Genomic DNA, 27,319 nt, shown 5'->3' with positions numbered 1-27,319 from the left:
CCCCAGTTCTGTGATCTGTGAGAATCCAATAAACTCCCCAGGATTTCTGGCAGTCCCCCGAGACTTTTATCTTCATTCACTCTCTACATTCAGCTCTTGGGCTTGTACAAGCAGTTTCTTTTTTGTGCTCTATCTGCTGATGCTGAAAATGTGGCCTTTTTCACTGGTTTCCATGTAAATTCCACACACAGCACTCATAGGCATTTTGTGAGTTTTTCATCCATCATTTCTCCTGTCTTTCTCTCTCTCCCTCCTCTCCTTTGCTTCTCTGATTTTCATCTCTCTTCCTCCATGGTTTGCCAAAACTCCATCTTTTCTTCCTTCTATTATACAGAACACATTAAGTTCCCTCTAGCTCTTATGTCTAAACACAGACTCAACTTTTTGCTCAACAGAACAAAAAGGCTTTCTCTGTATCAAGATTTATCATACTTCAATACACATGTCATCAGTCAAAGCAACTGTACTCTTGTATACATAGACACCTTTTTTCTTCTTTAGAAAAGGCTACTTTAAAAAGTACAGATGTAATTTTCTTTTTTTTTTTTATTTATTAGAGAGAGAGAATGATAGAGAGAGCGTGAGATGGGGGAGGGTCAGAGGGAGAAGTAGACTCCCTGATGAGCAGGGAGCCTGATGCTGGACTCAATCCTGGGACTCCAGGGTCATGACCTGAGCTGAAGGTTGTTGCCCAACAAAGCGAGCCACCCAGGCACTCTGTAATTTTCATTTAAATATTTTATTTATTTATTTGAAAGAGAGAGAGTGAGTGAGTCGGGGAAGGGGCAGAGGGAGAGAAGCCTCAAGCAGACCGCCCGCTGAGTGGGGAGCCCAACAAGGGGCTTGACCCCATGACCCATGAGATCATGACCTGAGCCAGAATGGAGTCGACTTTCAACTGAGTCACCCAGTCACCCCTAGATGTAATTTTCATTTAATTTCCTATTAAGAACTTGAAGAACGTAAGGAGTTATGTCACATGACCAGCAGCAGTCACTTCCTATTATTTTCCCAGGAACTAACTCCTGGGGGTGGGGGGACTGGCACTGCCCCGAGAATCACAGCTGCCTTCATTCTGACAATCACAGATGCTGCCACATGCTTTCCCGTGGGTCTCTGGGGAAAAGGCTAAGAAGAATGTAGAGAAAGAGAACAAGCAGTGTAATATACTCATGTACAAATGGAGAAAGAAAAATTTGTCTTTCTATTAAAATGGAGACCAGGTAATTAAAATCTCTGTGTTCTGAAGACCCAGATAGAGTCACCAGCATGCTTCTATCTTGGATGGTATAATCATTCCTGTGGGTGGCGGGGGCGGAGGTGGGGGGGATTACTGATGCAGCTAGTTAAAATGATGGTCACTGAAAAACCAATAAGTGTTGGGTCCGTAATCAAATGAGCGAGACTGATACAAAGCGAAGGTCAAGCAAGCTTTATTTCGCGCCAAGCATCGAGAATCAAACCGACCATTCAGGGCCACCTCTTACAAAGAGAGTGATCCCTCCCTTCCTTACAGACTAACTTTTATAGAGCAAAGGCCATGTGGTTGGGCCTGGCCACACACAGGTGGCCAATGAGATTGTAACACACAGAGAAAGCTGCACAGTCATGCTAGGTCACACACAGGTGGCCAGTTGAATTACAATTCACCTCATAGTAGCTATTTGAACTAGCCAATCACTTTGGTCAGAATTGGCGCCCAAAAGGCACCCAAAAGGTGGGGCCCACACTCCTTGGTAGCTAGGGAGACAGTATGTGCCCTCACTGATTGGATGTCTCCACCTGGCCCGACTCATCCCTGCATCTGGGGTCTGTTACCTTTACCTGACCTGACCCACCCTTGTATTTGGGCTGTTACCTCTACCTGACCTGACCCACCCTTGTATTTGGGCTCTCTTATCTGGGACTGGTCGGCCATATTTTACTGGTTTCTTGGACTTGCTTTTAAGTAGGTTCCCCTGGGTGGGGGGCAGGGACAGTTTAAGTTTTACTGTATAAACAACAAAATCACTGTTTAACCGAATGGAATAACTCTGGCTAAATAGGCCCTTACACAAGGTTCACATGCAAAATTTACATTGTTCCTTGAACTCAAATGCTCACATTGTCACAGCTACTTAAACATCTTTGTTGTGTAACTATTGCAAACCCTAACGAGAAACAAATGGCACCTTCTATTTTGAAAAATGGGAAGAAAATGTAGAAAAAAAAATGTCATATATTTTTAACTAGGAATGAATGCAGCTAAGACTGTGTTAAATGTCCCAAGGTATTTTGCATTGTCAAAGATCAATGAAGTCAAGCAAACAACTGTTTTTGTTTTGGTTTTGGTTTTGGTTTGTTGGTTCTTTAGAAGTGTTTAGTATTCCATTTAAAAATAAACTGCGGGAGCGGGGGGCGCCTGTGCGTCTCAGTCGTTAAGCGTTTGCCTCCAGCTGAGGTCATGGTCCCAGAGTCACGAAATCGAGCCCCATGTCGGGCTCCCTGCTTGGTGGGGAGACTGCCTCTCCCTCTCCTGGTTACCCTACTTGTGTCTCTCTCGCGCTGCCTCTCTCTGTCAAATAAATAAATAAAATCTTTAAAAAATAAAAAAAAATTCTAAAAATAAATTGAGAAAAATGTGACTTTAAGTTTAACTTGAATAAATACAGCTGTTGAGATGATTTTAGTAACCATTTTAATTGGCATTTTATCATAATTGGCTGATTATTATAAAACTGCATTTATATCGCCTCCTCTATCTAACCACCCACACCATTCCAGATACTAATAGGGAAACTTGGCTTCTTATTGACTTTTTTCTTTTCTGTTAAACCTGAAGATACCATGCAAAGGAGAAGGAAAGGAAACAGAAAAACAAAGGGCTAGGAAAGAAAGAAACTGGCAACATTGGTGGAAATCTTCATTGTTAATTTATATGTAGTAAGTTTTTTGAATTCTTACAGCAAGATTTTCCAAAGCTAAAGAAGAGGTCATCTTATGTTCATTTCAGCAAGTTGATTTTCAATATTTCTATGTTAATTTTGTATCAAAGATGTTTTATTCTGATATATTTGAGAGAGATTTTTAGTTTCATTTCCCATGCTGCCATGTTAGAAATCAAGGGTTTGGAAAATGCATAGTTACCAACGAAACTGACATAAGGGAAGTATTTAGTTCCAAATAGTCATACAACTACATTTATTTGATGCCAGTCATATATATAGTTGAGTATGTCAAGTTACAGGTCAAAATAGCTGGGTGTCTCAACACTAAGTTTAATTCATTTGTCTATTCATGCACTGGGTGCCTTCACTTCAGGGAAACATGAATAGGCCCTGGTCAAGGAGCTCTCAGTCTAGTAAGGGACATAGAACAGGAGATAGCTAACTCTAATTCAATGTAGAGAGAGAGACAGTGGCTTGAAACCCGCCAAAAACATAAGTAGTGTGGCTAGACTGGAGCCATCAAACAAAGCTTCATGCAACAAGCAGCAATAGACAAACATGACAGTTCAGCAAAAGACAGGAAAGTGCAAAGCATTAAGCAGTGAGCAGTTTAGTTTGCTGGAAATGATAAGCTGAGCAGAAAGCTGTGATTAGGATAAAAAGAGAAAAAGTTTATGAGGGTCTGATTGTAGATGGTCGCCAGTGCTATATTAGAAGTGTGTGCTTATGTATCAGGAAATGCGTCACCCTTGAAATTTTTTGAGCAGCACTGAAACACGATCAGAGAGAGGCTTACGGAAGATCCTCAACACCCTAGCTAGTAATTTTGGTAAACGACTTCACTGTGTTCTGACTCAAGTTTCGGCTCTATCTCAGAAACAATATTTGTCATCTTTCTTCCCATATGCAAGGGGTTCAAAAGAAAATCTGCTCATATCCTCTTCCAAGCTAATCACAAAAACTAAGAAAACACTTTTATTAAAAAAAAAATGTATAAGGTAAATTTAGAAAGAGAAAGAGGAAACAGTTAATATATTTTGATTTCTGTACTTGGCAGTTTTCTTTCCAGCAAGTGTACCTCCATTTAAAATGTAAAGGGAATGGTTAGTTGAAGGTATCATTTTTCAAATCTTTGATATTTTCTCATGAGAGACATAAAAAGCTTAAAAGTGTCATTGGCTTATATTAACACATTTTGTAAAGAAAAGGAAAAGAAAACAAAAACAGACAAAAAGCAGCAGTCAAGCAGTTCCATTAATTGCACTTTGTAACATAAACTCTTTTTCTTCATTGGGAATAGCTTGCCAGGGCCTAATGATTTATTTAAATGGAGGGATTTTTATAGGCCTAGCATATTAGGATCCTTTATTAACTTCTATGTTCCAGGGATAAACAAGAGACAGCACATCAAGTTTCCCAGGTAACACAAAATCTCCCCTTTTAATCACATGTTTAAAACCTTAGCGTTTCATAAGCATTCTTTATGCACAACACATAAATTGGTTTCTCACCATATCAATTGCTTACCTTGTTAAAACATTTTAGGGAGAACATGTATAAAGGAGAACGTATCACAGTAATTTACCAGTACTAAAGATCTCATTACCCTTTTACCAATTCTCCAGAGTATGACCTACTCTCATTGCAAAGATTATCTATCTCCCCAGCCATCTGGGCAAGAGCACTCACTCCTTCCTTCCTGGCATCTGCCCTCATTCATAAGGTCCTCACCGCTCACACTGCAATTGTGTCTGAAGGTGTGATTTTCACTGACAGAACTATGATACTGTCTTAGTTGGCCCATACTGTCTACATCAATGAAAATGCAAATGAAACCCCTCATTTTTCAAAAAAATCCCCCCAAAAAAACAAAAAAGAAAAGAAGAAGATCCTTGGGTGTATTTCCTAAACAGTCTCAGAAAAAGACAACAGCAAAGCAATAGCAATCATATCTTTTAAAAAAGAGCTTAGAATACAGATCCTAAACAATATTTAGAAGGTTTAGAAGAGTGAAAAGGTAAAAAGAAATTACCATTGATTCCTGAACACAAAAGTAATTAATGTTTCCAGCACTTTGGTACTTTTCCTTTCAGGCTTGCACCATATACATATATATATATGTACGTATATATGTATATGTATATGTATATGTATATGTATATGTATATGTATATATATGCATATATATATATATATATATATATATATAAATGTTTTACTTATTTATTTGAGAGGGAGAGAGGGAGAAAGGGAGAGAGCATGAGCCCTGGGGAGGAGCAGAGGGAGAGGGAGAAGCAGACTCCCGGCTAAGCAGGGAGCCCAACATGGGGCTCAATCCTGGGACCCCAAGATTATGACCTGAGCCAAAGTCAGAAACTTAACCGACTGAGCCACCCCGGCACCCCTCTTGCAGGGTTTTTTTAAATGCCAAGTTATTTTTTCTTCAAGTAAACCTTTTTTATTGAAATTTAATATGCATGCAAACAAGTGCATAAAACTCAAGTGTACACTCTGTACTTTTTTCTCCACGATGTAAATAACCCCTTGTAAATGGCACCCAGGTCAAGATACAGATTATTACCAACATTACAAAAACTCAAGGGTGATCTGATGATTTCTTAATCATTAGCCTCACAAACTGAGCACTATCTTGATTTCTATCACCACAGATTATTTTTTTCTTATTTTTGAACTTTATATAAATGAACTTTATATAAAGCCATCTTTGGTATCAAACTTCTTTCATTCAGTAGAAATTTTGTGAAACTTATCCACATTGTGTGCATGCTAGTTTATTTCTTAATGTCTGTGTAGTTTTCTATTGTATAAATGTACTATAATGTGATTTTCCTTTCTATTCTTCAGGGAAATTAATTTAAATGGAGAGTTTTGATTTCAATTATTTTAAGGAACTTTCCATTTCAAGTTTTGCTCCTGTTTCTAGGTGGGTTTTTCAGACTTCCTAATGGAAAGCCTGTCACATTTAGCAAGGTCTCTATTCTGTTTCTCTTCTGACTTTGAGTAGCTAAAGAATCAGGATTTTTAATTAAGAAATGACATAGCATTTCCATTTTTATGCAGACACATTTGTTGATATTATTCTTGATAATTATAATTATTATTATGGACTGACCATAGCATAAAAATGTCTGCCATTTTAACCAGCTCTTTCTAGAGCAATCGTCCAGCTTTGATAGTGTTAAAATACCACAAATAGCGGGAGAACAAAAAGAGCAGTTCTGTTTTACAAAGAAAAGAAAAAAGAGGCAGCAGACGGCTGCAAACTGTTACTTTTGAGAGAGGGTATGCTAATTTATTTTGATCAGAAGTGATTTGATGCTTCAGTTCTGTTGCGTGGATGTATAAGAGAAACTGCTCCCATTTTTAAAGATATTTTTCTTGGTCCACTTCAGCATAATGAACAATTGCTTCTTGGCATTTTAATATGTAGAAAGAATCTAGATTTTAAGGCTATTTGAGGTAAATTTCAACTACATAATAGTGACTTCTAGTGGAGTTTTAATAGTTAGAAGAAGAACTACAAGGTCCCAATCCAATCTTTTCCCTGTTATGCTAATTTAAAGATAGTGTCCAGCTCTATTTCACTGTATACATTTTAACAGCCCCCCCCCGCACCCTGCACCTCCACTTCTACAAATACTTACATAGCAACCTTTATTGTGCAAAAGGAAGACAAGTATAAGATGGTGAATTTGATAGGAAGCAGTGAAGTAACTTTGGCTCCACTTTTTTTGTTAACATGTTAAAGCATCCAATATTAAATATTGATAGTGAAATTGCCTGTAAGAGAATTTATGAGAATTACCTAAAAATAAAGAGGTGAGTATAATGAAATAAAATCTTTAACTCACCAGTTTTGCTCAAAGCAGTCAGTTCTCCTCAAATACATGTTTCCTCACCCTCCTCATCTTCTTCGTCTTCATGGGTGGGAGGCAGAGAGGTGGAGACATCATGAAGCCATTGAGGTGGGTTCTTGAATAGAAGGACTGGAAACCTTAAAACTTCTAATTCTTCTTCTTCTTCCAGCTCACCATCATCTAAGGCTAAGGGCACACAGAAAATGCCTGAATTCACCAACCTGGTTAAAAGAAGGAAAAACGGAGCAGGGGTTGATGAGAGAAATGAGAGAGTTTGAACCAGACAGCCAGGGCAGGGGGTGACTGGAAGGTACAACTCTTTGTATATGCAGGTGAGAAGCAGCAAGCACGATGATTTGTTGAAATCGCAGCAGATTGAACAAAGGGAAAAAGAAGAGCTTAGTCTGTGCAGACAGAAAGGGGAGGTCAGGTTGAGTTAAGGGTATGTGGTCTCCATTGTTCTCCAAGAACAAGATGAGGGTTGAAGTAGTTTAGAAGAAATAACAACAAAATTCTTCACAGCGACTTACACATGCAAGTTTTTCCATCACTTCCAATTCTGCAGCTTTCTCCATAGGGATAGTCCTATGCCCCCACTGAGTTCATACACAGCTGGTCACAGACTATGCTGACATGCAGACACTCAACCACATCTAGGAAAATTTAAATAATGCCAGTTTTTAGGTGTTGAGAGATAAAATAGACATTATAAACTCATGGGCGTACTTGTATTCCCCTTGTCACCTTTATTAGTCAATAACATGGTTTTGCCATATAGAAATTGTCCCCAAATTCTTCCTCAATTATACCCTGCCAATTATTTTTCTTCCACTCATTTCCAAGTTTAATATAGTTCATCTACATAGACAAGTTCTTCCTGAAACCTTGATTGCAAGATTTTGATGAAGAATTTACAACTTAAGAGAAAGTCAATGGTCTGAGTGTATCACTTTATAGAATGTTCATCACTCTTGAATTATTCAGTATCTATGGTGAAGCATTTATTTCGTGTGTAATTCTGTACAAGGCTTGTAGAGAATTTTAAGATGGAAGAACCCCAGTCCTTATCTCATTTGACTTACTGATGATTTGTGTCCATATCTGAACCCAGACTTTGGTCAATGTGTTAATGATACTAAAATATCATTTACCAAGCTGAGTTTCTAAGTTTTGCTTCAGATTTTGGATACCTTTTCCATTTGGATATGTGTACCCAAGTATGTACATTCACGCCATACAATCATCTCTTGGCTCACTGTACTTAAAAGCAGATGGTACGTGAAATTCAATTTTTTTTTTGGCCCCGTTAATTGGATGGAATGTGGTAAATGGTAATATACTCTACTGTGTTTAGAATATATAGTTTTGTATTCTTTGCTGTTATCTACATTGCAAGGCTGGGGAGCTTGGCTATCTATATGAAGAAACATATCTATCATTCTCAACAGAATGCAGTAATTTGTTTCTTTAAGCAAAGAAATACTATTCTCTCTGAGGCATTAAAACCTTCATACATAATTTTATTGTTATTGAAATGAATATCAATTATCTAACCTTTACTTTTATTTAAAAAAACTTGGTTCAAAATAATGGTAATAATGATCATAAATGAAATTAAAAGGTTGTGTATTTAAGATAAACTTTAAGAAATAAATTAGAGCAATGACTTACATGAACCATTCTTAATAGTATAAAAAAGGAGACTTGATACTACTCACTGAATTTCCCATGATATTTATATATCATATATATCATATATTATCATATATCATACATATATCATATATCACACATACATACATATATCATACATATCATCATATATCATACACATACATCTAAATCACACATATATATGATTAAGAAATCGTCTGAAAAGTAAGTGAACCAATTTTAACAAATAAGTTAGAAGATTATAAAATGATTCATCTTAAAATTTACATTAGCTAGATTAATATCAGTTATGTAAAGGATTCCAGTATGGATTTGGACTGTAGCTCATGAATTGGCAATCCTTTTACTATGACTCCTTAATTAAAATGACTTTCAGAGAACCAACTTTAATTCCAGTGAAGTTTGCCCTGAGTGATTCCTATGGCAGTGTGCTATGGCTTGCCCAAATCTCTCACTTGTCTATATATATTAAATTAGGTAAAAGGGATTATAGGCCAATGAATATTATGATAATAATAACTACTTTCAGTGGAGTGATTTCTTGATGTCAATCACCATACTAGGCACTTTACATTTATTACTTTACTTGATTTACCCACTAATCTTATTATTGTCTTCACTTTACTGATAGGGACCTGAGGCTCAGACCAGTTAGGGTCACCCAAGTTCACACAATAGTAAATGGCAGAACCACATAAAATCCAAGTGACTTTAGTGTCAGAATCTTCCCTTTCCTCCCCTAACCCTTGGCCTCAGATAGTCTTCTTGCATGGATTGGCCCATCACATAATGATTTCATGTTAGATCTCAGGAATTTACCATCACATCTGCCACCATCAGAACTGATAAAGAGCTCCTGACATCGACATTTATAGCGTCCTAAATAGTTGATGCGGAGTTGGGTACAGCAGGCTTCTCCACGCTCACATTCATCGGGGTCTGCAGAGAACAAGGACATTTCTGTTATTTAAGAGATAGGAGTTGAACAAACCAAGAGAAGTGCCAATAAGCCTCACTTTCAAGTTAACAACTGTTCTACTAATCATTTTCTGTTTCTCAGGCTATGCAGTACAAACATCAAAGAAACTAACACAAAAAGATTGAGGCCCACATTTGGAGTTATGTTTCTTGCATGCTTCTCCTATGCTTGTTGTTTATTTTTTTTTAAAAATATGTAAATAATCTCCAAATGCACTTATAAGCACAGGAAAAGAGGTATCTGCTATTTTCCCAGTTTAAAAAGCAATCTGACTGAATCAACAGAGAACCTGAAGAACAACAACAAAAACAACTTTAGAAGAGCCAAAAAATTCCATTTAGTGAGCATTTCATAGCTGCAACGAGGAGGTAGTCTTAGCCTTCATAACGTGTTAGCTCTTCTAGAACTTCAGAAGAAAGAGCATTCCCAAGCAAAAGGAATCCATGAGATTGGCAAGAGAAGGGGGTAACTGCAATTCAGACAAAGGGCAGAAAATAACTGTAAATATCATATTTTAAATGACAGAATATTTCAGGGCATTTGCTTGAGCTCTTTGATAATGCTTTGACTAGATGGAGTCTGGGGATTCTTATCATCACCGGTGATACCATTACCCTGGCATGTCCTATCAGATAAACAATTTTCTAAGTGACGGTCTTTAAGTCTCCTTTGACACCACTATTCTAGAATTCTACAATCCTGAATGTTGTTTCCTAAGACATAATTGCCTGGAGGAAAATAAACATGTACCAGAAGATGTCAAATTGAAAGCTTACAGCTACAAAATAATTTTGTGGTGATCATTTCTAACATAATTGGCTAAGGAGTAGGGACAGACTCTTTGCCCCCTTTTTCCTTAGGTAGACACTTGGGGTTGTATGGTCAGGATTTTGAGCTATCCTTGGTTCAGTTTGACTCCCTCTGTTTGTTGAGCTGTTAAATTGAGTAGCCTGCAGCCCTGACTTTACTAAATTTCACTGTCTGTAACTACATGAACAGCCACAGATATAAAAGTTCAGTGTCTCAATTAACCTTGGAAAGGGTACCAGTGTAAGAAATGCAGATAAGAAAAAAGAGAGAGAGAAAAATGCAATCAATCAGCCAAGGTGAAGGGTCACCATAAAATATCTAAATGAGGGTCATTTGGACATAAAACACTCTTCCTCCTGCCAAATGTCATAAGTAGTGCTGCTCACAAAATTCTAGATGATATTTTTGCCTTTTTTAAAATAGTAAACCTTCCTTTGTCCTTTGATTAAGGAGCATGGATACAGGGAAACAAAACTTTTTAAAAATTCAGTTTCATTTCATCTAAAACATTGTCCTTTAGGGTTTTTGTTTTGTTTTGTTTTTTCAATTTCAAGATTTTTTTAAAGTCTTCTCAGGTACCACTAGAGCCTTTAAACATCCCGGTCTCAGGATTCCCTGTTCTCAACTAGCAAGGAGCAAAACCACATCATATAACTGGAAAATTAGTTCCTCAGTCTGACTATCATTTTATGATCCATTTCGAATTCTTCTTCTATTATCATTCCTGTGGGGTTATTTCTAGCTTGTCTAATCTACAACACCCTCAGTCTGGAACTCACCTGAAACCCCATCCTCTCTATCTCATAAGCCTTTCTTAAAATGCCTTTTCTCTTCAACTTTTGCATCACCTGTTTTCCAAATTTCTTGATTTTTTTTTTATTTTATTTGGTGAGATTTTGCTTGCTTATTTTTCCCTTTTGATTTTCCTCATGTCTATTCTTTCCTACATAGGTCAATATGCCAGATATTGCAATGTAACAGAGAAATTCGCCTGTACATAAAAATTGAGCCCTAATAAAAAACAGAACATCAATTGTAACTAAGCAAAACAATTTGATATTTTAGCTCTAATTTCAGAAAAGCATCAAAAGTAAACCATAAAAGAACTTGAGTTTCTGTATTTGTTCTTCATATAAAACCACTGAATAAAGCTCCAAAGGTTAGAAATTAAAAAAATATATTTTCTAGGGGTGCCTGGGTGGCTCAGTCAGTTAAGTGGCCAACTCTTGATTTCGACTGAAGTCATGTTCTCAGGGTTATGGGATCAGGCACTGCACTGGGGGCCTCAGGGGTGGGGGGGGAGTGGGGGAGTCTGCTTGAGATTCTCTCCTTCTCCCTCTGCCCCTCCCCCTGCTTATGTGCTCTTTCTAAAATAAATACATAAATAAATCTTAAACAAATATTTTCTAATAATTGCCAGTTGTTAAATGTAGTGAGCTTATTGCTGGTCAGATGCTCACATTTTAGAAAGTTGCCTTTCAAATTATATTAACACATCTCTAGGTTTTAGCCCCAATAAAATTTGCATTTGGGTAAGGCTGAACATTTGCAGATTGGATGATTGATTTTCACATTTATTTGTATATTCAAATATATTTTAAAAAGTTAATCTTGAAATAAGCTAAAAATTATTTAATTTCCTTTATGCATGAATGTTTTTACAAAGCATCCATGATTTTAATCTGTTTTTAGGCAAATAAACAAAGTATGCATATGTATACTCTGAAAAATCATTGCCTTTACTCTAGTGAATATTTGGACTTAAGGAATGTGTATTATTTATTGTTGGAAGTGAAATAAACTTGAGCCATAAACAACATAACATCATGTTGACTGCTGAAATATCATAAATATGCACTACTTCACATTTTGACCCTGGCAGATGTTCTTTTTTTCTTTTTTCTTTTTTAGCTATAAATAAAAGCTTTACTGAATTGTACTTTTCAAAGAATAAGGAAAGACCAGATTGTAAGTTGCAGAGGTTTAGCAAAATTCCAGTTTCTCTTATTCAATAGTCAAAAGAGGAATATAGGTAAGAAGGAAGAAAGGGAGAGAAGGAGGGAGGAAAGAAGAAAGCCCTTTATATTTTTCAGAGATAAAAACATTAGCAAGATAGAAAAATATAAATCTATTTTTCATTACATAAAAATTGGCAAGGGAAGCAACTGGTTTCCTTAAGTTAACCACCATAGACTGGGAAAAATGCAGAAAACAATGTTGGATCAAGAAATCCATATAACGACATTGTTTTGATTAAATAATTTATGAAGCCAGAATACTTCAAAATCACTTTAAGCTCACTCTGTCACATTATAGTGCAAAAAAGAAAAAAAAAAAAAGATTCCAAATACTTAGACCTCAGAAATTCACCTCTTCTTTTATGATACTTCAATTTGTCTCTAATCATATTGAGTAGTATGAAATGGTCAAAGACATTTTTCAATAATCATATTATGATTTTTAAGAATGGTGACTTAAAGTATCAAAAAAGAAAACAAGCTAATATGGTATCAGAATTCCTGAATAATGGCAAATCGCTTTAAGGGCTTATAGGTCCTTTCTGAACCAAAATACATGCTAATACAATCTATCCCTATTTTTAGCAGATATTCTTTTTTCTTAGAAGCTCTAGATTAAACATTTCATATGGAACAATGTTAGGGTGGAGTTTATTCTTAGTTTCCCATATGATAAAAGTTCTAATAATATGTTGGAAAAGTTATACACTAAGAATGGGTTTGAATTGGGATTTCCAAAGAATAATATCTTTTAAAGTTTTCTTTTGGAATGTAGCAACTTGCCATATCAAAGTTGAACATGCACCCAAATCATCACCAAGTTAAAAATCAATGCACATTGTTTAGTTTCTGCTTGAGGTAGAGTAGGGTATGTGTGTTGTTTGAATTAGAAATTACATTACATGGTTTGGTAGGCCTTGCAATATTTTCATGACATAAACTATTAAATCCATATATTTTGTTAGCGTGTTTCAAATCTCCTTTAACTTCAAAGTAACTGTCTAAAGGTAATGATGTCTTCTGTCAAGTAATCTTTCTTTTGCATTTGTCCAGTAGCCATAGATACCATTCCATTTACTTCTTGCAGTTTTCATATTACAGTTGTAAGTATGTATTAGAGAAAAAAGGGCTAAATGAATCCTGGGCAAATTCTGAAGATGACATTTATCATACTTTATCTATGCCTGCTTTCCCATCTGAATCAAGCTGGTGTCTATGGTTGCAGGAACAATCCACCCCACCCCCCTGCCCAAGTACACGTTCACAATGATGGGAACAACCATGATTGTTCTTCTCACAGCTATTGACAATTTCCAATACAAACCCTTTCCAAAACAAACAAAAGAGAGTTATTAGCATAACAACAGAGAAACCTGAATATCTGTCAATAATGGGTACATTCTCTGTTAAGAGGATGACAAACTTCATTGGAAATTTATCAACACTCTACACATATAAAAATAAAAGTTTAAGAGCTATTAGTCATTGTAAATGACTATACCATATCAAAATACTAATAAACCTGTAAATAATGTTAAATTGATGAAGTGATACAGAAAAGTAATGAGTCCACCAGTGGTTATTACACTCTTGTTAAAAGACCGTTACCTCTGGGAATTCATAGTGTTTCTAGGATATTAAAAAATATGCATATTGAATCAATGATCAGAACGCAAATAGGTTGTATGCCAATTGACACATCTGTTCTCCAGCTAATGGTATGTTATTATCTGTCCTTTTTAGAGGCTATAAGTACATGAAAATACTGTTAAAAATAGCTTTAGAACAAAAGCGGGAACACAAAAGCAATGAATGAGCTGATCATATGTAACTAGTATCATGCTGATGTGCTAATCAGCTTTGATGCACATGAGCATCACTTACTATATAAACATACGATTACTTTGAAAAACAATTTGCTGATCCCAGTACATGCTACTAATTGGAACCATTTGGGGGGACTTAGGTCTCATCATATGGATACCAATTTTCCCGAGCATACAGGCACTATAATCCATCATATTCTTATGAGGAAATGAGAAATAAAGAATGCTTCGAATCAATGTTAAAATATGGAATTTGGGGGTTGCCTGGGTGGCCCAGTTGTCTGAACATCCAACTCTTGATTTCAGCTCAGGTAATGATCTCAGAGTTGTGAGATCCAGTGCCGGCATCGGGCTCTGCACTCTCAGTACAGAGTCTGCTTGTCCCTTTCCCTCTGCTCTTCCCCCTACTCTCTGTCTTCTCAAATAAATAAATAAAATCTTTAACAAATATGGAATTTGGGTACTCTGCTATTTTCACCATTGACCACTATTGTTCTTCATTTGTGTTGCTTGGACAAACCTCTTCTTAATGAGAGTGTCCACATTGGTTCTTTCCTTACATTCTTAACACCTGAAGAGAGACAGGAAAGAACAGGGTGAGGGCGCTTATGACTGTGGCACTCATTGAAGGTCTATACTACCATTCAAACTGCCTAGATATCTGCCATAGTTCCTGTACAGTAATAGCACAGACCCTCCCTGATCCCCAGCCTCTACTCTACAGTAGGCAGCTATCTTATGTGCTCCCAGAGCATACAGGGCCCATCCCTGTCATTGTGCTCCTCCTGTGCTGTCATCATCTTGCATTACTGAACTCATAACAGATGTTCTAAAATGGGTTTTAAGTGATTGAATAAACAAAAGAAGGATTTTGCTAATCAACTTATTATTGAAAATAAGAACCCCTTGGGTTTAGAAACAGCTACTTTAGCACAGAGGAAAATTAGAAAGCTAAAGGAAAGATTGAAATAATGAAGAGAACTGATATTTTTACAATATGTTAACATATACTCTTTAGGGAGACATTTTAAATTTTGGGTCATGTTCTTGTTATTTCCTGTGGACAATGTAGTTCTAAGACTGCTGGTGGTAATTTAATTTAAATATAAATTACACTGTTGTAACCTTATTAAAAAATGCATGGGACTAAAAAGTGCATACTTACATCTATAATTGCCCACTAGAAGTAAGCTGAGATTTTGTGTTCTTGATACAGGTGTAAATAATTCTTCAACCATCTTACTTTAAATATATATATACTTTAAAAAAACTTTAAAAAATGATCCTTTTAGTTTCTCGCGGTAGTAATCATTACTACTCAACATATTAAGTATACATTAAATATGTATAGAATTTAAGTTCAACTATATACTGGTTGGTAATTTGGGGGTAGGGCTTAACCATGCTGGATCCGTAATCTTCCCATGTCTAATCACAAAATAGTAACAGTTCATTTATAGCACTCCATGAAGATTTAATGTTTATGTTATACAGGGTTTGAGAGCCTCTGAGGAGAAATTATATAAGTCCAAAATATTGTTTTCCTAGGGAAAAGGTAGGACAATCTTTTCCTAGAATGTACTTGTATCTGAAGGACACATAATTCATTCTTAAACATCACCATGTTCTGAAAACACTTACTCCACCTACAGGTTTTGAAACAACTTAAACACCAGTTTTCACCAAGAAAGTTTTCTATGTCAGTTAGTAAATATTGAGGTCTGGTGAGAGCTACATAAAGAACTTAGCCAAATATTCACATAAGGGAAATAAATGTAAAAATATACTTCTACCAAATGTATTCAACTCTGGGGCAAATTGCTTTCCCAAGTAAATTCTGCAGAAAGCCTGTACCTCATAAGTCATTATCAATAATGGCCCCCTCTTTCATGATAACTGAAAATGCACAGTCAGATTGCAAGAGATTTTATTTTAGACACTTGTAAGGTATACTCATCTCCTAAACCCCTGGCTGCATTGAAAAGTCAAAATATTAATAAGAAAGAAAATCCCATCCACATTTCTGCTTGAAAGGACTCCTCAGGGCACTGGGAGAAAAGATTCACCTAGAAGTTGTATCCTAATTAGTAGTTAATTCTTCTCCCCTGTCTTATTTAGTTTGCTCTTTAAAAGACAAATATCAGCATAGCAAAACTGCCTTGTCTTTAAGCAACAGAAATAAACCATCAGGCCTCAAAGCTACATTAACAATCCAAGCATTAAAGAAACATAGAGTTTTATACAACAGAGGAGAATGAAGAATTTAGTGACCTTAAGAATGTCTCTTCATGAGAAAGCTTAGAGAAGAACACACAATTGTTTATTCTATCACTATCATTATTCTTCTTCCTTGATTAAATTGATAAGTAGATATACAACATAGACAAACACATGAGACAGTTGAAAGGACAGTGTGCTTGGAGCCTAAAGACCCCACCCAGTTCAAGTCCCAGTGCTGGCACTTAACTAATTTTGTGTCATTGAGTTTTTGTCTTTGGCATTGAATTTATAGTTCCCTAAGGTGCGAACTGGGAAGAGCATCTTTGGAACTGAAACTGGAAATCAGCAATTCTGTTTGGGGCCTGCCAAGTTTGTAATGTCTATCAGTCAAGCAAATAGAGACATTGAGTATATATTTTGATATATTCACATGTAGTTAAAGGAACAAGAGAAATTAAATATAAGTTGGACATTGAGAGAGGGGGCAGGGATAGAGAGGAAAACCGGGAAAATGTGAAAACATGAATGAGAAGGAAAGTGTTTCAAGAAAAACAGGGGTTAATCCACTGTGTTGAATGCTGCTGAGAGGTTACCTAAGATAAAAACCAGAGATGTTGATAAGCTGTCTGGCAACAGGGAAGTTACCTGTGATTATGGTTGGGTAGAGATGGAGATCTGATTAGTCAGGGACAATGAGAGAGTGCAAGATGAGGAGGGAACAATGAGTAAGTGATGAAAAATTTTGATGTGAAGGGGATCAGATTGAAACTGCAGTAGGGAGTGGTCTCATGGGAGGGTACCTTAAAGATAGGAGATACTGGACCAAGTTGACATGCTTGATCCATGAGAATGATCCATTAAATAACTGCAATCAATAGCAAAGATATTGAGACAACAAGAGAGAATGGAATCTGAAATATAGTAGAGAAGATGGCCTTTGGTAGTCCTAGGACCATGTCCTTTATATTAACAGTGGTGAAATCTTTTTCATGAGATTTTATGGGGGTATTTTCAGTTAATTGTTAACTTGACTGGTAGTTTGCGTCCTCTTCCTTGATGATGTAGGAAACAAGGTGAGAATAAAGGCTAAAGGGAGGAGGTATAAAAATTTGGAAGAAAAAGAGAAGGTGTAAGCATTCATTTTGTTGCGGATGGAAATAGACCTATTCTGATAGTATAGATTGGTCCAGTCATGCTGCATAATCATTTCAAATTTATGGTCCTGAATTTGAAGTAAAACTAGTTAACATGGTTGTGTTTGAACACAACAATTTGCCTCTAAGGTATAAACATGAAGTAGAGAAAGAGGGTAAGAAGTCACTAATAGAAAGGTAGGGTCTAAAGATGAAATAAAATGTGTTGTTGACATACCATGGTTACATGAGAAGCAGAAATGGAGAAATCAGTCAAAGAAATAAGAAAAAAAAATTCTGTCATTTGAAAACAGAGGGAAGAAGAAGCATTTGGGAAAGACTGAAGTTGAGAACATAGAATTGGAGGGAATTTGTATCAGACAGTTTTAAACTTAGTAAAGCATGGAGTGTATTATTTATCTAAAGTTTAAGCAGTGGACCAGTGGAAAAGACATGAAAACAAAATAGCTGTAATAGTTATTAATAGCAGCTAATAATTCAGCATAGTAAAATTTTTTTTAAAGATTTTATTTATTTATTTGACAGAGAGAGAAATCACAAGTAGGCAGAGAGGCAGGCAGAGAGAGAAGGGGAAGCAGGCTCGCCGCTGAGCAGAGAGCCCAATGCGGGGCTCAATCCCAGGACCCTGGGATCACGACCTGAGCCCAAGGCAGAGGCTTTAACCCACTGAGCCACCCAGGCACCCCTCAGCATAGTAAAATTTTAATGTATTTATATATTATTATATTTTTAATATATTTAAATATTATTACATATTTAATATATTTATATTTAATATAGTTATAAAATTTAATATATATATCTCTTTTTAAAAGAGATATATTAAATTGCATAACTGAGGCTAGGTGAGGAAAGACTAAGGTTAGATGACAAGGATCATTTTGTTTTGAGAAAAAAGAAGGAAAGGGGTAGAGGGATGAGCCAGTGAAAGGGAATGCAATGAGAAGAGGCGAGCTGGAAATGAACAGAAACGGGAAAGGGAGAAGGGCTGACGGGAAACGTATGCATTAGAGTATCCAATGTGTCAGGTGTGGTACTACAAGACTCCTTGAGTTTTACATTGGAGCTATTAGTGTTCAATAAATATTGCATATCAGCGGTGATGAAGGTTAGGCAGACTCTTCACAAAGGATAGCTATGGGTCCAAAAAAGCCCCAAGTCACAAGACCTGAGACAGTCCTTGCTATCTACATTGTGGTTTATTATACCGAACATTTTCTATCAACTCTGGGCCCTTGTTTCCTCAAACTATAATAAGGGTGTTAGACTTCTAAGATCCCACTCTTTTTTTTTTCCCCCCACAAGCTTACTGGATCTGTTTATTCTTTTTTTTTTTTTTTCAGTGTTCCAAGATTCATTGTTTATGCAACACACCCAGTGCTCCACGCAATACGTGCCCTCCTTAATACCCATCACCACTCACCCATACCGCTCATCCCCCTCCCCTCCAAAACCCTCAGTTTGTTTCCCAGAGTCCACAGTCTCTCTTGGTTTGTCTCCCCCAATCTCCCCCAACTCCCTTCTCCTCTCCTTCTCCCAATGTCCTCCGTGTTTATTCCTTATGCTCCACAAGTAAGTGAAACCATATAATAATTGACTCTCTAAGATCCCACTCTTACCCCACCCCCAGTGGAAAACATTATCAGGAGCTTCTGCTTTGATAACTTGTTCAATATGGTTCTTTTTTTTATTATTCTTGTTTAATACTTATAAAATGCTACACATTTTGTGGGCTTCTTTTGCTGCCACTTACTGGAACTCTGCTTTCCATCAGCTTCCAGCTCAAAGCCAGGGTGGAAGGCACAAATGAAAGAACCCATTGTGTTCCCACAGCTATGGCTGCAGGGAGCCAGCCCTTCAGCAGGCTTATTCATATCTGTAGAAAAAAAGATATACAGCAGCTATGTCTTCAGAGCTCAAATTAAGATTTATCTGTAAACTATAAAAATTATCTGAAGTATTCTCTTTCTTTCAACCCTAGACATCAAGCATAACAGTAAAATACCACATAGGTGCCATATTTGCAAGTAAACTAACTGCTAATGATATCAATTTAAATGTTGGTCTAATGCTCTCAAACGCTTCTATCTATGAGAACCTACTAATATTTATTAATTGGGAGAAAGAAAAGGAAATAACTGAAAAATATACTCTATCTTTCCCCTAATAATACAGGTAGAAGTCATTGTAATTTGTCTTTGGAAATATACATCACATTCTCCTTTCCTTTTAAAGATTTATTTATTTATTTATTATTTATTTATTTATTTGAGAGAAAAGACACATACACACATACATGGAGGGAGGGGTAAAGGGAGAGAATCTTTAAGCAGACTCTCCCTGAGCACAGAGCCCCATGTGGAGCTTCATCTCATGTCCCATGAGATCATCTGAGCTGAAACTAAGAGTTTGACACTGAATCAATTGAGTCCCCCAAGAGCCCCAGTCATATATATCACATTCTTTTTTTTTTTTTTAAGATTTTTTATTTATTTATTTATTTGACAGAGAGAGATCACAAGCAGGCAGAGAGGCAGGCAGAGAGAGAGGAAGGGAAGCAGGCTCCCTGCTGAGCAGAGAGCTCGATGCGGGACTCCATCCCAGGACCCTGAGATCATGACCTGAGCCGAAGGCAGTGGCTTAACCCACTGAGCCACCCAGGCGCCCCATATATATCACATTCTTAACCAAAAATAGTATCTCCCTGCTTTAAGATAAACAGGACATGTGGACAAGGGAGACTTGGGGTCTTCATGTGTAGCAATCCATAGCGTATGCTCTACCTGAATGCCATGGGGGCAGTGCCATTTAAACAAGAATGCCCTCTCTTTCTCCTGACACTGAGAGCCAGTTCCATTCAGTGCAACTTCTTTCTATAACTCAGGTAGGCTCTGCTCCCTCCCTTCATGTTGCTAGGTCTCAACATCATTTTTCCTGACTCATACTTCCTCCTGTACTATCCTGTGTGTCATCTCCACATGTATCTATATATATGTATATATTTGTCAATTTTCCACAAATATTTGGTAAGATCCTATTCTGTGCCAGAGAAGTTAAGCAAATGCTATGTGAACAGAGGACCAAAGTAGAAATGTTCTCTGTCAGAAAAGTATATGAACACAATCAACAGAAAATTGTATCTTAGTTTTGGTTTAAAGAAAAAAAGAAAGAACTAAACAGTAATTTTTAAAAAGATTTTATTTATTTATTTGACAGAGAGAGAGAGTGAGAGAGGGAACACAAGCATGGGGAGTGGGAGTGGGAGAAGCAGGATTCCTACAGAGCAGGGAGCCTGATGTGGGGCTCCATTCCAGGACCCCGGATCATGACCTAGGCCAAAGGCAGACGCTTAACAACGGAGCCACCCAGGTGCCCCTAAACAGTAATTTTTATATCTAATTCTTTTTCAGTTTTTCAAAGTGTTTATCCATCTCATAAGTCAGGAAATATTTTGGTATTTTCATAATTAATCCAAATAAACTGTTTCTCATTTCATGAAAATGTCATGATAAAAATGAAGGATTCTGTGACTTCTCTGAAGTTAATAAAACAAAGAATGTCCCACAGGAATGATTTCAGTTATTAGCTCTGGTTATGGAGTAATTTGTCACTTTCATCTTTGAATTGAAGTATGTCTGTTTTGCTATTTCTAGGAAAAAGAAATATGTAACCTTGTATTTATAGTTTCTTTCTTTTTGGTTTTAATTATTTCTAACTTCTGAGAACACTCATTTGCACATACTTGCATTTCAAAGGTTATCCCCCACCTTCTGTAGGCTATAATAAAAAAAACTCCCTGTGTAGTTATGGAAGATTTTGAATATTAATTCTGGAATTCACTTCATAATGAGAAACAGAAAACAAAAGGCTTTAATTCTGAAATTATACCAGACCATTTTTTTGGTAACTAAAAATTTCACCGAGTTTTCATAGTTTCACAAAAATACCTTTCAGAACAATCAAATAAGATTATAAATGTTCTTTTTAAAGCATAAATGAAAACACTTTTCTCCTAGCTGTTCTGACTATTCAAAACTGAATTACCACAAAATATCAAACAGTTACACAATTAAGCCATCAGTTTCAACCTCCTACCTCCATAGGCCTTTTTGTCGTTAGACAACTGGTACCCTGGGCAACAGACACACCTGGTCACACCATTCTCACTCTGACAGATGTGGGCACATCCATTCCCACCTGTGCAGGGGTCCATCTCTGAAAGCAATTAAACAGTGAAAGTTTATAATTCATTAACTTCAGAAAGATATATAAAGTGGAAAGGTGGAGAAGGTAAAGAGGGAACTGGGACCATGGGGTTTCTCATATAAAGATGGTAAGGACTCCGGAAAGTCTTTTCTCACTTTCAGATGGAACTAATTCCACAAAAAATTTCCCATTTTGTGATTTCAACTCCAAAATCTAAACAAATATAAACATGGATCAGAGCCAAAAGAAGAATTACTTTAATTCACTCTTCTCAAAAGCATGGCTTCTGCCCTCTGATACCCAAAGTTCAACAGAGTCAGCATGAACTCTATATATCATACCCTTTTTCATTTTCTCCTTCTCTCTCAACCCTTTCTACTCCTTTGGGCATCCTAAAAGGCAAAAACCTCCTCTGGGTTACTTTTGCTTTTGGATAAACAACCACAGTGTGAGTAGAAGTCAGGCTGAAGCAACATGGCAGAGTCTTAGCCATAGCTGTCATGGAGATGGAAGACAGGTCAGATCTTCCAGGCTGTAACGAACCTTCTGTAGAACCTACAGTATAATGTTGAATAGAAGTGGCATGAACAGACATCCTTTTCTTCTTCCTGATCTTAGGGGGAAAGCCTTCAGGATTCACTATTAAGTGTAATGTTAGCTGTGTGTTTTTCACAGGTTCCCTTTATCAGCTTGAGGATGTAGTTTTCTATTTCTAGTTTGTTGAGTTCTTTTATCACAAAAAGATGATGGATTTTGTCAAGTGATGTTGTTTTTTTTCCCTGCATCTATTGAGATGATCATGTAGTTTTTGTACTTAATTCTATTGATATGGTATATAGTATTAATTGATTTTCAGATGTTGAACTAACCTTGTTTTCCTGAGATAAATCTTACTGGATCATGGTGTATAATCCTTCTATATGTTGTTGGATTTGGTTTCCTAATATTTTGTTTAGGATTTTTACATCTACATTCATAAAATATGTTTGTCTGTGGTTTTCTTCCCTGTGATATGTTTGTCTGATTGGTATCAGGGTAATTCTGATTTCATGGAATGAATTGGAAAGTGTTCTCTTCTCTTTTATATTTTTGAAGAGTTTTTAAAAAATATGGAATAATTCTTCTAAAATATTTGGTATAATTCACCATTGAAACTATCAGGGCCTGAGCTTTTCTTTTTGGGGAGCTTCAAAATTATTAATTTTATCTCTTTATGTATTATATATCTAACTGGATTTTTTACTTTTTTCAGAATCTAATTGCAGTAGTAATTGTCATTCTAGGAATTTGTTCATTTCATCTAAAGTACGTAATTTGTTGTGATACAGTTGTGTCTACTATTACCTTCTCATTTCTCTTTTTTTTTTTTTTTAATTTTCCTAGGGTCAATAGTGATATTTACTCTTTCACTTTTGATCTTAGTTGTTTGAGTCTTCTCTCTTTTTTCCTTTGCCAATCTAGCCAAAAGTTTGTCAACTATGTTGACCTTTTTTTAAAAACAACTTTTGGTTTTATTAATTTTCTTTCTTGTTTCTCTATCATCTACTCATTAATTTATATACAAATCTTTACCTTCCTTCTTTTTTTTCACTTCCATGTTCCCTTTCTCCTTATGTTACTTCTTACCAGTATGAGCTTTCTAAGAAACTCTTATATTTGAGTAAGACACACTGCAGAATCAGCGTGTCCCCCAACTTCACACAAAATAAAATTTGATAGACATTTTTGGTTTTGTTTTCTTTATTGCATCTGTATGTTTTGTCACAAGTTAAGATACTACGTAGCTACATTAATAACAGAAATTTAATTTATTTAATCTATATCACCCACTACCAACTCTCAGGGCAATGGAATAGATAACTTCTCAGAACTCTGGAAAATGAGGGGTCATTTCCACCAGATACAAAATTACAAAGTAGATCGCAGTGATCTTGGTATGTTCTTCTCATTAACCACTGTCTCTGGGAACCTCTTTTCTAAATGTACTTTAATCATCTATTGCCCTAGTGCCTTCTTGATGCCCAGGTCTCCAAATAAGAAGGTTTACTCCTCCAGAAATTGACTAGATATAACCTCCCTATAGTAAGACTGCTATCAGAGGTCCCTTTTGTTTCAGAGACTGATTGTAAATGTAGTCTTAAACCACTTGAATTAAGCATGGAAGAATTATAAAGTAAAACTTCTATAATGTAGAATTTGATAAAACTTACAACTTTTATTCTCAACTGCAGGACATAGAAGGACATTTAAAAGTAGCATGTGGGACTCAGGTAATATTTCCAGTCAAATTTATGATTTTTTTTTTGTGTAGAGTACCCTTTTATAGTAGCACTTAAATGGGACCTATTCAAATTTGGCTCATGATCATGAAAGAGTAACCATGATTGGGTTTACCTTCTACCATAAACAACTAAAAAACTAGAGTAAAAATACATGAAACAATTGTAGATATTGGACAATAAACAGCACAAGAATGGGAACCCTGAGTGAAGAGAAAAGAAGTAAGCTAAATTATTGTTTTGGGTTTTGCTAGAGACCATTTCTGGGTTACAGCACAGAAATAGAAACCAAAAGAGAGCTCAATGATCCTGCTAAATTAAAGAGACAAATCAGAGCTCATGATTATCAAGGAAATTAGAATTTGTGGAGTGTTAGAAGGGGCAGACAGAAGTGGGGAAGAGAGTGTTATATAGAGAGAAAAAACAAAAACAAAAACACAAAACACTCCAGAAATCTGTACACTGATCCTCTTGAATCTTTGACTAAATATTATTGCATATCTACATAGGGTAAATCTCCATGAGGCCAGGCAAGAACAAAGAAGAATTAAGGAAGCCGTAAGCCAAACAATTCCCAAGCATACAGAGGGCCAGGAATCAGTTCTTAGCAGTCAGAGTGGGGAAATATTGTTTAACATATTGCAGCTTCAGTAAAGATCCCCGAAGGACCATGACTCAATAGTAGAACCAATTTAACCCCAGAGTAAAGTTTATTCTAGATTTACCCTAACATTCAAAACAGCATTTGACAGATCAAACTGATCTGCGAGTAACTTAGCTTGGCATCCAGAAAGAAAGCACAATACTTTTTAAAGGAGAACAAAAGCTAGCATTCAACAATGTAAAATGAATAATGTCCAAAATCCCAAAAAAAGGTTAATAAACATGTGAAAGTATAATCAAATATGACCCATATTCAGGAGAAAATTCATTTAATAAAAACATAAATAATAGAGATGATGAAATCAGCAGATAAGGACATTAAAATAGCACTATAAATAAATTTAATATGCTTCATGATTTAAAGAAAAATATGCATTTAGTGAGGAGAACAATAGAAGGCATAAAAAAACTACCAAAGGGAACTTCTAGAGCAGAGGGATATAAAATCTGAAATGGAAAGTTCACTAAATGGTATTATCAGCAGATTACATAATTAGAAAATTATTGAACTAAAAACTTGGCAGTATAAATTATCCAAAATGAAGAGCAGACAGAAAAAAAAGGACTAAGCAATTTAAATAAAGAAGTTTGGTGACCAGTTGAGCAATATTAAGCAGAGGATAGCAAATAATTCCAATTTTGGAAGGAGATTCTCTAGTCAAAGGATTAGGAAAAAGACAGTTTAACAAGACAGAAAACTTTCAGAAAATGACTGTCATGCTATAGCCAGACACCTCAGAAAAAAAAAATCCCCACCTATGACATCATTGACTGAAGGGAGAACCTAGACTTTCCCCCTCAACAGGCTGTAATTAGGTATTTCTTTTCCCCTTCCCACTGGGGTGACGTCAGAGGAGGCAAATCAGAGAGTCAAGATTTTCACCACAATCTGATAATGAGGCCACCCTATTATGATGTCTATGAAAGCCACGTGGGAAGAGTAAAAAGGCACACCTACACCTCCTGGCCAAGTGGTACCAGTAGAGAGCTAGAGCACAGAGTAAGGAGGCATACAGTTCCTACTTGTAAGTCATTAGAAGTCAGGTGGTGGTACACTTGGACTTCTACTCACAGTGAGCAGTAAAAGTGGTTTTCCTCCACTCTCTTTCCCCTTCCAGAGTAGTGTCAAAGGAAAGCATCTAAATATAAGGTTTATATAAGATCCAGAGTCTGGTAACATAATATGCAAGATTTCCAAGTTTCAGTAGAAAATTACTCATTATACCAAGAACTAAGAAGATCTCAAAAAGATTGAAAAAATGAATCAATAAATGCCAACACCAAGATTTTAGAGATGTTAGAATTATCTAAGATTTTAAACAAGCCAACTAAAATTATTTTAATGAGCAATTACAAACATGCTTGAAACAAATGAAATAATAGAGTCTCAGCAAAGAAATAGAAAATTTGAAGGATAACCTAATAGAAATTTGAGAACTGAAGAAGACAACAACTGAAAACCTCAATAGAGGGGCACCTGGGTGGCTCAGTAGGTTAAGCCTCTGCCTTTGGCTTAGGTCATAGTCGCAGGGTCCTGGGATTGAGCCCCACATTGGGCTCTCTGCTTGGCAGGAGTCTGCTTCCCCCTCTTTCTGCCTGCCTCTCTGTCTACTTGTGATCTCTCTCTCTGTCAAATAAACAAAATCTTTAAAAAAGAGAGAGAGAGAAAGAAAATCTCAATAGATAGGCTAAATATTAGAATGTAGAGGACAGAGAAAAGAATCAGTGAATTGGAAGATAGAGCAATAGAAATTACCCAACTGAACAACAGGAACAATAGACTAGAAAAAAAAATTTTTTTTTGAGAGAAAAGAAAGAAACAAAAAGAATGGAGCCTTACAGACCTACAGAAATATAACAAATGTAAAATATTGTGGCAGTGTTAATATCTTAGAGGCTAAAAGAAATAAGGTGGGACTGAAAATGTGTTCAAAGAGATAAAGCTGAATATTTCCCAAATCTGGCAAAAGATATAAATCTATAGATCGAAGGAACTAAGTAGAGCTCAAGCAAATTAAACTCAAAGAAGTCCACACCAAGACACATTCTGGTCAAACTTCTGAAAAGTAAAGATAAAAGAAAAATCTTTAAAGCAATGAGAGAGAAATAACACTTTATTTGTTAAGAAAAATGTAAAGTAATAGATACTTCATCAGAGATCAGGACGGCTAGGAGAAAGTGAAAACATTTTTCAGCTAATGAAAGAAAACAACCCAGAATCTTATATGCAGCAAAATTACTCTTTAGAAATGAAGGGGAGACTGAGACATTCTCAGATAAAGAAAAACTAAGAGGATTTATTACTCTAAATTAACATCTAAAGGAAGTTTTCTAAGTAGAAATGATAAAAAGAAACCAATTATAAAATATCAGGGAGAAAGAGAGCAAAAGTAAGAAAAAAATCCAATAAACTTTCCTTCTCCTCTTGAATCTTCTAAATAACACTAAATGGCTGAAGCAAAAATTATAATATTGTCTAATGTGGTTCTAAATGAACACAGAAAAAATATTTGAACAATTATATATAAGTGGTGAAAAGTAAAGAGAAAGGATTTTTAAGGGTTCTACACTTCACTTGAACTGGTAAAATTATGGCATCAGTAGGTAAGTTAGTTATACAGTATGTAATACCTGAGGGAACCAGTAAACCTGTGAAAAGTTATGTAAAGAGATTCCCTCAAAACT

The 27,319-nt window shown here is 36.1% G+C and overlaps 1 protein-coding gene across 1 annotated transcript in view; it reads right to left on the bottom strand.

Moving 5' to 3' along the window:
- LOC116854322 (EGF-like and EMI domain-containing protein 1) overlaps nucleotides 1-27,319 on the bottom strand; it is a 200,466-nt gene that overhangs the window by 60,679 nt on the left and 112,468 nt on the right. The window contains exons 4-8 of the mRNA XM_032836077.1: nucleotides 21,582-21,701; nucleotides 19,240-19,362; nucleotides 13,462-13,611; nucleotides 9,299-9,415; nucleotides 6,800-6,991 (exon numbers count right to left, since the gene is read on the bottom strand). Coding sequence (XP_032691968.1) covers nucleotides 6,828-6,991; nucleotides 9,299-9,415; nucleotides 13,462-13,611; nucleotides 19,240-19,362; nucleotides 21,582-21,701 — 674 coding nt within the window. The 3' untranslated portion in view covers nucleotides 6,800-6,827. The remainder of the gene's footprint in view (nucleotides 1-6,799; nucleotides 6,992-9,298; nucleotides 9,416-13,461; nucleotides 13,612-19,239; nucleotides 19,363-21,581; nucleotides 21,702-27,319) is intronic.

This window comes from Lontra canadensis, unplaced genomic scaffold (genome assembly GCF_010015895.1).
Source record: "Lontra canadensis isolate GAN:19392208 unplaced genomic scaffold, GSC_riverotter_1.0 scaffold90, whole genome shotgun sequence".
NCBI classification, from domain to species: Eukaryota; Metazoa; Chordata; class Mammalia; order Carnivora; family Mustelidae; genus Lontra; species Lontra canadensis.
This window is presented reverse-complemented; position numbering and strand designations above follow the sequence as displayed.